This window comes from Panulirus ornatus, chromosome 73 (assembly GCF_036320965.1).
Source record: "Panulirus ornatus isolate Po-2019 chromosome 73, ASM3632096v1, whole genome shotgun sequence".
Classification (NCBI taxonomy): Eukaryota; Metazoa; Arthropoda; class Malacostraca; order Decapoda; family Palinuridae; genus Panulirus; species Panulirus ornatus.
In genome coordinates this window covers 7,513,533-7,526,642 of record NC_092296.1, presented here as the reverse complement: position 1 = coordinate 7,526,642, position 13,110 = coordinate 7,513,533, and the positions used below count along the sequence as shown (strand labels likewise).

At 40.6% G+C, this 13,110-nt stretch overlaps 1 protein-coding gene across 2 annotated transcripts in view; it reads right to left on the bottom strand.

The window, feature by feature from the left end:
* The window catches only part of LOC139748363 (uncharacterized), a 93,521-nt gene extending 86,942 nt beyond the window's left edge, over window positions 1–6,579 (bottom strand). Inside the window, exon 1 of one of the 2 annotated variants that reach the window (XM_071661456.1) lies at window positions 6,339–6,579. In XM_071661456.1, coding sequence (XP_071517557.1) covers window positions 6,339–6,356 — 18 coding nt within the window. In that variant the 5' untranslated portion in view covers window positions 6,357–6,579. The remainder of the gene's footprint in view (window positions 1–6,338) is intronic. The other variant, XM_071661457.1, reaches the window with a different exon arrangement.
* Between the last annotated feature and the right edge of the window lie 6,531 nt (window positions 6,580–13,110).

Genomic DNA, 13,110 nt, shown 5'->3' with positions numbered 1-13,110 from the left:
CATCGGAAACAAGACTGCTGATGTTCAAGATGACAACAAAAGCAACACGCGCTTCGGCATTGGCAAAGATCACAACGTGACGCCTCATTGAATTCTCCAGCCAACTTGGCCAGCCTGTCTCCTACACCACACACACTTCCGCCGGAGTGTGGTACTTGCAGCTCCGCCTCTCTACCAGCATCAACGAGTTTCCTTCCTGGAGTGGAAGAACTGGGAGGAGCTCCTCCAGGAAAACTACGAGGAGGGATGATTCTTAACGTACATCATATCTAACACTGCTGGTTTGGATGGGTCCTCTAACTCAACAACTCTGTCTGGGACAGAAGGGGGTTCATTGGTCCTCACACCTCAACCTACGCAGACTGCGTACTCTCCAAAACCAGGTTGGGCCAGGTGCACTTTTTACACAGGCGTCCAGTGAGTTTTTGAAGAGTGAGTGGAAACCAAAAGGCTTCAAGCACCGGAAACGCACAGTACATAAAAACTCTACTTTCAGAGAAGTCCAGATACAAGAGCGTTATCACGAATTGACAGCAGCTCTTCAGTGTGCCCTTCACTAAGACGTATATCTAAGATGGAAGTTAATGGGAGGGAGGTGCTCGCATGGGGAAAGGTCCTTGCATGGGAGGGAGGCCCTTGCATGTGAGGGTGGTCCTTGCATGGGAGGGAAGTTCTCGTATGGGAAATGTCGAGTCCGCTGACTCAAGAACCTGCATTGGCAATCTAGGGACCAGAATCTTACCAGAGGTAGCAGGTGTACACCAAGGTCTTCCTAGAAGGTGTGAGAAGGAGGGAGGTCAGTATCCTTCTGTAGGGTTCACGGGCGTCCACATCAAACTAAGAACAATTTGAGACTAACTTAGACCTGAGGGCCGCCTGCCACCCTCCCTGGAAAACAGGGACGAAGGCACAGCAGAACAAAAGATTTTTTTCTTGGAGGATCTACCATAGCTGGGAGTCACCTGGAATCACGTTTCTCTAAAACAGACCAGCGGTCCAGGTATTGTATTTGCTTCTTTCGCTAAACCAGCCCTCCCTCCTGCTAGAAACCCGCTGGTATCAAAATCTTACAGAGAGACTTACATACAGAAAGAAGCGGTCCAGGTATTGTATTTGCTTCTTTCGCTAAACCAGCCCTCCCTCCTGCTAGAAACCCGCTGGTATCAAAATCTTACAGAGAGACTTACATACAGAAAGACCGACGTCCTAGGAAGAATGAACCGAGCCAAGATCCGCTAGAAGACCCCAGGGAACCAAATGAAATTGCTGAAGGCTTGATTCACATCAAGATCCTCATGACGAAGCAATGTTAGACCATGATCCTCAAAAGAAGAAGACATAGTGGAACATCATAAACCTTCCGGGGATTAAACCCGGCAAGAACTTTACAAACTTTACGAACTTTACAAACACCTGAAAAAGCTATGAGGCTAATAAACATATCTAATAAAGCTGATCATATAATAATTCCGAGGATGACAGGCAAGTTATACGAGTAAAAAAAGAAAAGAGATACGAGTCTTCGGGACGGATTGTAAATATTATAAACAAAATTTACAAGAATGATGAAGTGATTTTACAACCGGTGATGAAGTGATGAGGTGCTTAGAATTAAGGTGCTGCTGTTGAACCAATCACAAGGGTGATAAACCAGGTAACTAGTGTGATAAACTATGTTACTGTGTTTATATAAGTCATAAGGATAATGAACTAAGTGGGGAAGCAAGATTTGGTTTTGTTTAAGACAAATGGAACGTACGTAATAACGACAAATAAAGGTGATTTTGTAGGTTATGGCTGCGTGAACTAACACATATATATACTACTAGCAACCAAATATGTATATAATAGGTGATTTTGTAGGTTATGGCTGCGTGAACTAACACATATATATACTATTAGCAATCAAATATGTATATAATAGGTGATTTTGTAGGTTATGGCTACGTGAACTGACAAATAAATATACTATTAGCAACCAAATATGTATATAATAGGTGATTTTGTAGGTTATGGCTACGTGAACTAACACATATATATACTATTTGCAACCAAATATGTATATAATAGGTGATTTTGTAGGTTATGGCTACGTGAACTAACACATATATATACTATTTGCAAACAAATATTTATATAATAGGTGATTTTGTAGGTTATGGCCTCGTGAACTGACACATATATATACTATTAGCAAACAAATATGTATATAATAGAAAAAAGTTCAGTGTACAGTTGAACAAGAAAATGGTAAGTTGAACGGAAGGAAGGGAATGATGGAGAAAGTTACGAGAACGAAGATAAATACACAACCAAAGGACAAAATTATGAGGACAACGAAAGAAGAATGAGAGGAAAAAATGCTTTGATTATGAGAATGAAAATCACTTCGTTTGGTAAATTTCTAACCTGGACATAATTCTTACACCTTACCTGGCAAACCTTGATTAAATTACAGTCAAGCTAAAGAACAAAGGCCTGAAATTTCTGACTGGATGAACAAAAGTAACTATTACCAATACCTCTGTGATGGAAACTTGAACAGTCGGGGATAGCAAGAACAAATGAAAACCTACACAGTTCAAGGTATATATACACTTTTCTAGCTAGCAAAGTTGGAAACTCAATCATTCAGAACTCGACCAAGAGAATCTTTTAGAGTTCATCAGTAACAATATATAACAAGTACACTTTATACATGCAATATGGTAATTCGACAGTTAACTACAGTAGATAACTTTTATAACAGGGTCTGATAACGCAACCGTGAGGTCGTATACCAAGTTAAAGTATGTTGTTATGCCTTACCTGTCCGCTTCACCATTATTACTAAGAATTATTATTTATGACTACGATAACCTATCATTTCATACAGTTTGACAAAAAAAAAAATGGAGATAATAAACAATGTATCAGACTTTTATTTCGACAGTTATCTGGTGACTTTCAAAAATAACGTTACGGTAAATGCATACGACTTTTCAAGATTTTCTTTTCAACTATCAAAATTCAAAGGATTCACTTTCTAAAAAATTCTGTGTTTTAAGAGTAATAGGAAATAACTTGATGCCATCTGAAGACCCTATTTCCTTCATATATAACGAAGTGAACACAGTCAACTCGTCATTCACTGTGAATACCTCTAACAAGCGTTTTGAATTACGAGGCATTCATAATTTTACGTAGTAGTGCTATTCTTTGCTGACTATGATTTCCAAGATATTCTGAATAGAAGCATGAACAGAATATTCTTTAATCGAGAGATTTACATGACCAGAAGAAATACTAAAAATATTGTTTCGGGACTTTCTAGCAATTATGCAGATTCAGTTAATAATGAATACATAATTAACACCACAGTCACTCATTAGTCATTCTACCACTCTTAGAAAACCAATATTTCTCTCCAACAATCCTTACATTGCGTTAGGCTCGCCAAGTAAAATTGCAAACGTAATTAGCCATCAGTGTCTGTTTAGGCCTACAGTGAAGGTCACATAAGTAGGTTTGTTTAGCTAGTGCTTATCACAGACGTGATCCCACCTCAACTCAACCGGTGAACAAGTTTTACAACCGCACATAATGTGAACAAACCCAATAAACCTCTTCACAGTAATATGCCAATTAAATGCACAACCAGATACTTATAGAGTATATTCCAGGCACCAAATTGTTGAATCTACTACAGACAAGTATTAGAAACATCATGAATTGCCCAGTGACACATCTCAGAAGTTAACTGTACGAATATCGAGTGTACCAGACTAGCGAGGGTTTTTTTTTTGGAGGGGTTTGTACGCCGTACGAGTTGCAGCTCCAAACAGCTTGACTGACCAGAGGCGTCACAGAGCAATGTGGTTCTAGTAACCGTGATAAAGTGCAAAAACCCATTCCAAAATCGATGTGAGGTATACATAGAAGGCGACGTAGGAATGTTAAAGATTCTGTTTGCTTGCTATAATGTGTCCACAATGTAAGTAGTCAATATCTTTGGCTTTGCATTCGTCTGCAAGTTCACGTCATGGTAGAACATGCCTTACTAAACATTATGGTTGTGCTGTCTTTATATATAACACAAGGACTACTAACAGGGTTGCTGCCAACAGTTCTACAACTAAGATGTTGTAGGTAAATCCAACACGTTGTAGACTGTGCCACAGTGAGCATACATTCTCACGTATTTGGGGGAATTTTTCCACACAATTTCTCATCAAAATCGACTTCAATAAAACGCTCCGTATGATACCATCAGAAATCTTCCTGGTTATTACTGCACTCTGGAATAGGACGTCTGTCTCTACCATCTTACATCAAAACTCTACAGTTCAGATAAGGACACACACACACACACAGTTACTGTGATGGCTATAGTTACAAACTACGAAATGATGATGAGGCAAACTGTGTCATGGCACTTTGTGAAGATCACACACAGCCCACACTGGCCCAGTTTCGCGAGGCTCAGTTAAACACCAGAACTAACGCGAACGATCGAAATCATCGGCTCTGCGTAAAAGGCCGGCAGACGGGAATACCAATGTATACTGTATCTCACACATGGGAAATGATGGAACGTATGATTACTAGTTAATTGGATAAATAAGGAAGCTTGAAATTTAATTTTTTTTTTTGGTTCATGCTTGTTAACAGTTTCCCGGGTATCAAGGTAGCGCCAGGAATGGAAGAAGAACGGCCTTATTTGTTCAGTGCCACTTTTTTAGCTGTCATGTATCATGCACCGAAACTAGAACACCCTAACTGGAGCCAAGCACCCACAGACCTTCCTGTGGCTTCCCCTAAACATTTCACAGTCCGTAGCTCAGCTGACTGACAGCACATGCCCCTTTTATATCACATTGCTCAATTTCGCTCAATCCCACGCACGCCCTTCACCCTCCTGCTTGTTCCAACCAAATAGCTCAAAGACTTTTTTCCACAACATCCTTTTATCTTGTCGGTCTCTCCTCCCCTCGCTCACGTTATTTCTGTTCTGTACGTCCTCACAGTTATTCTGTTCACTCACCCTGGCCGTATGTCCACTACTTCAGCACACGTTTCTCTTAAAGTATCATTCCTCACACAATTAACCTTCCTCACACCACATATTGTCCTCAAGCACTCTAGGTCCATCACATTCATCTCTTCCGTTCTTTTGTATGTATGGTGCACGACTCGTGCCCATATGACGACTGTAAAATATCGCCATTCTATGCAAAATATACCATACATACAGTAAGAGGAAATAATATAATTACCTAATGCCCGATACCACTGCATGTTTCTAAAACATTAGACATTGGAAAACGATGTAGACTAAGTTTCCATCACGTCAGTATTGCGTAGGCCTGCGGAGTACATTCTCAAACAGCCTGACTAATCAGTAGATGTACAACGCACTTTGGGTTCCATACTAAGGTGTGGAGGCGGAGCCACACCTCATTCACCAGTTCCAGGTAACGTTAATGTTTGTTTATATCCTGTATGTAAACGAGCGTTTACTGGATTGTCCGCCGTTAGGAAATCCCTGGTGTAACAGGTAGTTACCTAGTCTATTTGTATTGTGTTGACTATGGTAATTTAATCTGAGAATTCATCCGTATTTCCTCCCTTGATTTCAACATAGATCCTTTGGTTCGAGTCCAAAGGATCGTTGTTATGCTGCTCAAACTTAACACTTCGCTCTGTTGGACGTGCTAGATCTAATGGTCGAATAGTTGTTTCGAAGCTTCATTAAATATTTTAAGCACCATTCACTTGTCTGAATCATGTTTCCTTAAAAAAAAAAAAAAAATAAGTGCGTTATTTAGTTCCACAAGTATACTTATCACCCAACGAGTTCATTTGACTTTAAACTGATCATTAAAAATGGGTCATAATGCAACATGATAATAGTTTAACAGACCGATCGAATCATATGAGCGAAGCTGGTTCATGAGACGCAAATAGAAATTATTTTCACCTTAAAACTTCAGCAAAGCGTATGTTGTAATTAATAATAATGACCTGGCTAACAGGAGTATTATTCTCACTTAAACATATTATCCTAAAACTTGACATATTACGGAACATTCTCTGCAAAAAAAAATATATATACCTTTCTGTGATAATGTACATATTGTCTCAAATATAAACCTCGGTTCGTGGTACAGGTAAAAGAGAAAAGACACTCAAAATATACATTGAAACATTATCTGGACGTGAACCTTAGAAACTTTTAAAAATTACTTTCACTTCAGCTTACCGTTCATGAGTGTGAATCCAATATTATTCGCATTAACTTGCCTTCGCACATAAGAACTATAAGAACAAATAAACAGTAAATCACATTGTTAACATACCATTGTAATTTTGGGCATGTGATAATAGGCCCGGTGTATTTGACACTAAAAAATACACGTCAAACACGATGTTCACCTCCCGCGCTACGTAGCTCCTCACACCACAACAGTTGCCAACACACTGAGCTTTCATGGGCAAACCACAGCGGCCCAGTCGAGTCTGTCGACTGTGAGATAGAATTAAAATCCCATTAGTTCAGGTGCCAGCGTCGGAATATCAAGACTTTTGCTACGCTCTGTGACATACACGTAATGCAACGTTCATGCCATCTGGGTTAAAGGTAAAAAAAAATAAATAATGGGGTTAGAATGAACCTGGGTGGTTCAGTTGCTGGTCTTTTCGAAACGTTTTGAAATATTGGATTTCTTCACGAGGCGAGGTGGAGTACTCCCCCCTCCTCCACCGGCCCTCCCTCCTTCCCTCCCACCTCCCAACCTCCACCTCGCTTCCCTCCACCCAGTCCCTTCCCTTCTCCCCGAGATAGGAGGGCCTGATTGGGTAGCGCAGCGAGCTCCTTGCAGTTACCACTTAGGAGACCAATTACGTTTTTCCACAAAGCTCATTTAAGGTCAAGGAGGAACCAGACATCTTCCAGAATGGAACTTCCGACCTACGTTTGGCTGATGGTCGTTATGAAGAGGACCATACCAGGAGAGCATATATATAAAGGAAGGTTAATTCTATACAAAACCTGACCTCTGCAACCACCGTGCACTTGTTAGAATTGTTCTGTACAGTTTCATCTCTCGCACCAACATACATTTTCCACATCTGTAAACTCTGTGGGGTTCAGTTCACACGAGGTAATAGCGCCATAGCGTCTCTTGAAACAGATAATACCTCAGATTAGCCACTTAATTTCTTCTATCTGTTCTAATTATCATTATAAGTTACATTTAATGTAATCTTCATTAACGGACCTTATGATTTGCTTTATTGGCACTATCATCCTTCATTACTGTCATTATTATAAATCTTTATCAATTACTGTAATTAACATTGTTCACTATCAGTCATTGTCTCTCTTACAAGTTGATATGCAGTAATTATTGTTATCATTCTTGTCATATGATTTTTATTATCATTAATTATTTATCTGTGTTGAGACTTGATCTCCTTCTATTACTGAACGGATATTGCCATGATCTGTAATATCACATAATCTTAACATAATGTAATATCTTTTTTTTTCATATGGTGTTCTGCAAGGTGGCACTTCCCTCGCTGTTTCCCCTTATCTTCCCTCATCGGTAAACTCTTTGATTAAACCTCGAATAATCTTTCCTCACATTCGTCCACAGTAGTACCTCTTCCACTGAAGGTCAAGATTGATCTCCTTAGTGTACTGAACCTTTCTATGTCTTCCTAGTGGTATTTTTACCCACTGATGTTCTCCCACTCTGATCATACCATGTTTGCCTATACCGTTCCTACAGTGTGGCTTCTTACCAGTGACCTCCTACACTCTGGTCTCCCATATAACCTTTGACCCCCTTCTGCCAACTAGGCACCAAATATTCTTTCTAACGACTGAAACTTTGACCCCCTTCCGCCAACTAGGCACCAAATATTCTTTCTAACGACTGAAACTTTGACCCCCTTCCGCCAACTAGGCACCAAATATTCTTTCTAACGACTGAAACTTTGACCCCCTTCCGCCAACGAGGCACCAAATATTCTTTCTAACGACTGAAACTTTGACCCCTTCCGCCAACTAGGCACCAAATATTCTTTCTAACGACTTAAACTTTGACCCCCTTCGGCCAACGAGGCACCAAATATTCTTTCTAACGACTGAAACTTCAAGATTGACAGAGTGGCATGATCTTCTCGACCTACTCTGAGTTCACAGGAGCGTAAAAGCGGTATCTGTCCATGACATCTGTGAACCATCGCATGACAGTGATGCTCGCGGTATGACACCAGAGTAAGCATCATGACAGTGTCAAGTGTATGAAGACTTTCTGGTTCCTCCTCCTGCAGGTGCTCATGAAGGAAGAGCGACTCCCTCACCTTCCCCTTCAGACGCCACTGTTTTCGCCCATGCCTCCCTCCTTGTAAGCTGCAGTTACCTTAAAGGTCATCTTCACCTGCGTTTCTTGTGTTTCTACACCCGACACTAGGACACACACACGCCAGCAGGTGGGAGGTAGTAAGGTCACTCATCAGTACTTTACAATAGGGTATAATACCTGCCAGTGAGTAAATTCATGGAGTGACTGTCGTCAGGGTTTGCACCAACCACTCATCACACCGAAAGACAGATAGACAGACAAGCAGACAGACACAGAAAGATAGACAGACAAGCAGACAGACACAGAAAGATAGACAGACAAGGTTCTGTCTTCAGGTATTGTCTTCACAGATGGAGGGCTATATGTAGCTATGTAAGATTAAGTTAGCATGTCCAGCATTCCACTCATAGCAAGAGTTGATGTAGATTGGTAAACGCTATTCAATATTTATTTCTCCCAAAAGTTCATAAGTAAAGAACAAAGTTATCAAAGTCAACTTTAATATCATTTGATTACACAGGCGTATATCTCCCTCAGCTAATGGACCATAACATTAGCACGTTTATAACAAGAAAATTAGCTCCTCTCATTATGCATACAGATGAATATTCATCCAGGTGTGTTTACATAATGTTTTCCTAATCATATTTACGAGTTGTTTGACTTAAGACCAACGTACGTACATATCTAAAGATGTTTAGATTTTCATTGTCCATCGCTCGTATGAAATATAGTGAAGGAAATGTCTACAATGTTATCTTGATTTTCTTTGCCTTTTGATGCATTCCACTACAGAGATGTGAACACTGATATCTGACATAATTCAATTTTCTTTTATTCTCGTAATATATCTATTTACTAAGAAGTAATCTACATTAACCATTCAATACCGAAACAATTTCTATCAAGACATTTATTTTTCCATTCTATTAACAAAAGATTGTGACCGAACAACTCATCTTTTGATACAGAGAACATAAGGAGAATTCGATACGACAAGACGGGTTAAGAAGTCTATTATTCAATTCCTAATTCTATTTCTCACGTATACACCTGAGCCTCTGTTCAAAAGCTTCCAGATCCCGCGCCTAAGGAATGGTTCCGTCCATTAGTATGGTCGGCGTCCACTCGATAAGAGCGGCGCGGTGTTATTATTATTCTCTACGGTAACCGAGTTCGGCTTGTTCATTCTCAGTTCGTCATATGCCGCGCAGGTGGCTCCTCCTCCTCTCCAGGCCGACGTGCCATCACGCCCTGAATGAGGATTTAGAATAAAGCGAAGTCATGTCTTAAATGATCTTAAGTTGATTCAAGTAATGTCCAGCGAATCTGGGTGACAACAGGAGCTAATGTCTCGTGGGTCCTTGTGGGTTGGAATGGTTCATTACTGCACATTGTGCCTGTGGAAAATGGCTCAAGAGTTGGGTAAAGGTTGATCACACGCTCTTTCTTTCCAAGAGCCACTGAGAGCTCGCCTACGACCACACGCTCTTTCTTTTCCAAGAGCCACTAAGAGCTCGCCTACGACCACACGCTCTTTCTTTCCCAAGAGCCACTAAGAGCTCGCCTACGACCACACGCTCTTTCTTTTCCAAGAGCCACTGAGAGCTCGCCTACGACCACACGCTCTTTCTTTCCCAAAAGCCACTAAGAGCTCGCCTACGACCACACGCTCTTTCTTTCCCAAAAGCCACTAAGAGCTCGCCTACGACCACACGCTCTTTCTTTCCCAAAAGCCACTAAGAGCTCGCCTACGACCACACGCTCTTTCTTTCCCAAGAGCCACTAAGAGCTCGCCTACGACCACACGCTCTTTCTTTTCCAAGAGCCACTAAGTTAAGAGCTCGCCTACTGACTTGATAAACAGTATAGGTATGCGAGCTTCCCCTGGAAAAAAATATGAGGAAATATATTTCTTTTTTATCAAAGCAGGACCAAAGTTGTCTCAGTTCTGTGGTCAAAGGTTCTATATATATAACAACAATTCTCTGCTTCAATTTTTTTTCCCCTCCTGATTTATCACATGTATTACCAAGGCGTGACGCAGCTTCACCCATAATCGAGTGACCATCGAAGAAAAAAAACTCAGCTTTATGCAAATGGACTAAGCGACTTTTAGTATATCAGTAAAGGATATGGGAACCGCACTCACTCCTCCAAAATTTAGTTGGAAAAATATATTGTCCTAAAATCCTATGAAAAACGATGAGACCAGAAAAACTGACTAATGTACTGTTGATCAAATGATGAAAATTGTTACTGGAATACCTGTCACTATATGGAATTTCTCTTAGTTATATATATATATATATTTATATCCTTTTCCTTTCATACTATTCGCCATTTCCGCGTTAGCGAGGTAGCGTTAAGAACAGAGGACTGGGCCTTTGAGGGAATATCCTCACCTGGCCCCCATCTCTGTTCCTTCTTTTGGAAAATTAAAAAAAAAAAAAAAAGAGAGGGGAGGATTTCCAGCCCCCTGCTCCCTCCCCTTTTAGTCGCCTTCTACGACACGCAGGGAATACGTGGGAAGTATTCTTTCTCCCCTATCCCCTAAATATATTCTTTATCTCGAAGATACTTTCATCTTTCATATCTCCCTGTTGTGTCAGGGAGCAGAAAAAACTTTCTATCTATCCTTCAGTATCACACATCTGTCCTTACTAGGACTACACACACCTGTTTCCCATCAAAGACACTCACCTGTCCATCTCGACAGGACCGCACACCTATCTCTCATTAGGGAAAACACACCAACCCTTCCCCAGGGCAGTACCTGCCCTTCATCGCTTGATCAACTCTACCTTCCAGCATGTGCGTAGCTTCCTTGAAGTCGTCGACGTAATTCAAGTGATCCCCAACACACACACTCACACACCCCTCCTAGACGACCCTATAAGGTTGACAAGGGATAACTCTTCCGTCTCACCAACTTTGAAGTTATCAAGACACAAATTGCTCGTCTTAACTAATTCTGGTCACGTTTAACTCATGTTGCTTTTTGCTGACCCGTTAATGACTACATATCCAGTTTTTTTTCCCCCTGCACAACAGATGGTTACAAAGGACACATTAACTAGTGCTGTAATTAGACACGTAATTGTCTTGCTACCGTTTGAAGTCACTATAAAGTGCAGTTTCTTAACTTAGTTGTATACATGACGTTTGGTGAAATAGATCTTATATAATTCATTGTTACAAATGTGAAGAAATAACTTTTACATCAACTTTCTATATAACACCCATGGCTACGTGTGTATATCACATCCAACAGCAAAGGTGGTGCTATATCGAACTCACTTAGAAGTATTGGTCTTATATATTTTTTCCCTCAAAATTTAATCTATAAAATGTATGTAAGTAAAGGATTTGAGAGAGAGAGAGAGAGAGAGAGAGAGAGAGAGAGAGAGAGAGAGAGAGAGAGAGAGAGAGAGAGAGAGAGAGAGAGAGAGAGAGAGAGATTGGCACAGCTTTTTCCCGACATTTTTTCCGTCATATGTTCATGATATCATTACATGATAGCTAATTACATGCCACTAATGATCATAACGACCGTTGACGTCAGTCTCCATCACTTGGCTAACGATCCTCATGACACGTTGCATTTTCGTATGATGAAGACAATCACATCATATAACGTTCCTTAATGAGTTTAATTCATTTCACATTTTCCTTAAGGGAAAGTTATATTCAGAGGTTCCTCTTCACATGAAATATATTGACAAGAATGCAGAAAGCACTGATGCTTGATAGGAAGACATCGATAGATACTTTCTACCTTTGTCCTTCATGTATCTACACCACAACTAAGTCACGCTGAAGCACAGCACCTTAAGCCAAGCATCGAGGACACTGCCTTCACATTATGCAAAATTTCGTCCGTCAGGGAATATGTAAAACACACACACGTTACAAAACGTACAGTCTACCCTTCACAAGGACCAAAAAAAAAAAAAAAAGAATAAAGAAATAATCCTCTTGTTTTTTCTGCTCCCAGAATATTTAAGAGCCTCAAAGAGAGAGAGAGAGAGAGAGAGAGAGAGAGAGAGAGAGAGAGAGAGAGAGAGAGAGAGAGAGAAGGAGAGAGAGAGAGAGAGAGTCTACCCTTCACAAGGACCCAAAAAAAAATAAAGAAATACTCCTCTTTTTTTTTCCCCGCTCCCAGAATATTTAAGAGCCTCAGAGAGAGAGAGAGAGAGAGAGAGAGAGAGAGAGAGAGAGAGAGAGAGAGAGAGATGGGCTCGAGCCAGTCCTGAAGAAGTTGGGCTCGGAACAGCTGTCAACAGTTTAGTTTACCCTTGGGCTATGTCCACAGTGGCCTGCGTGGTATGCATCTTACTCTTCGAGTCATTAAGGGTAATCAGTAACAATACAATCTCTGAGGCGATAGAAAAAAAAAACATGAAAAAAAAAGAGAGTTGGGGGGAAGACGAACATGGCGTCGGTAATTGGTGATTAAAGATCATATTATAATTGTCTTTTCTGGGGTTACCTAAGTGAGCAGTTTACATCTTGGTTCTGGTGTTGTAACTTTACTGTTAAAATGGAGTTTATCTTCTTTTGGTCTACTTGATAACATGACGTACTTTAGACAGTCTTTACCTTTTCTTCATGATAGTTTGGTGGTTGGTAACTACAGGCGACAGTTACAGCTCGTTTGGTGGGTCTGCAGAAGTTAGTAAGGTAGTGTTTTGCCAGGCTGTTGGACTACTCAAAACTTGGTTTAATCGGGTTACTGGGCTTTTGGAGATAGACC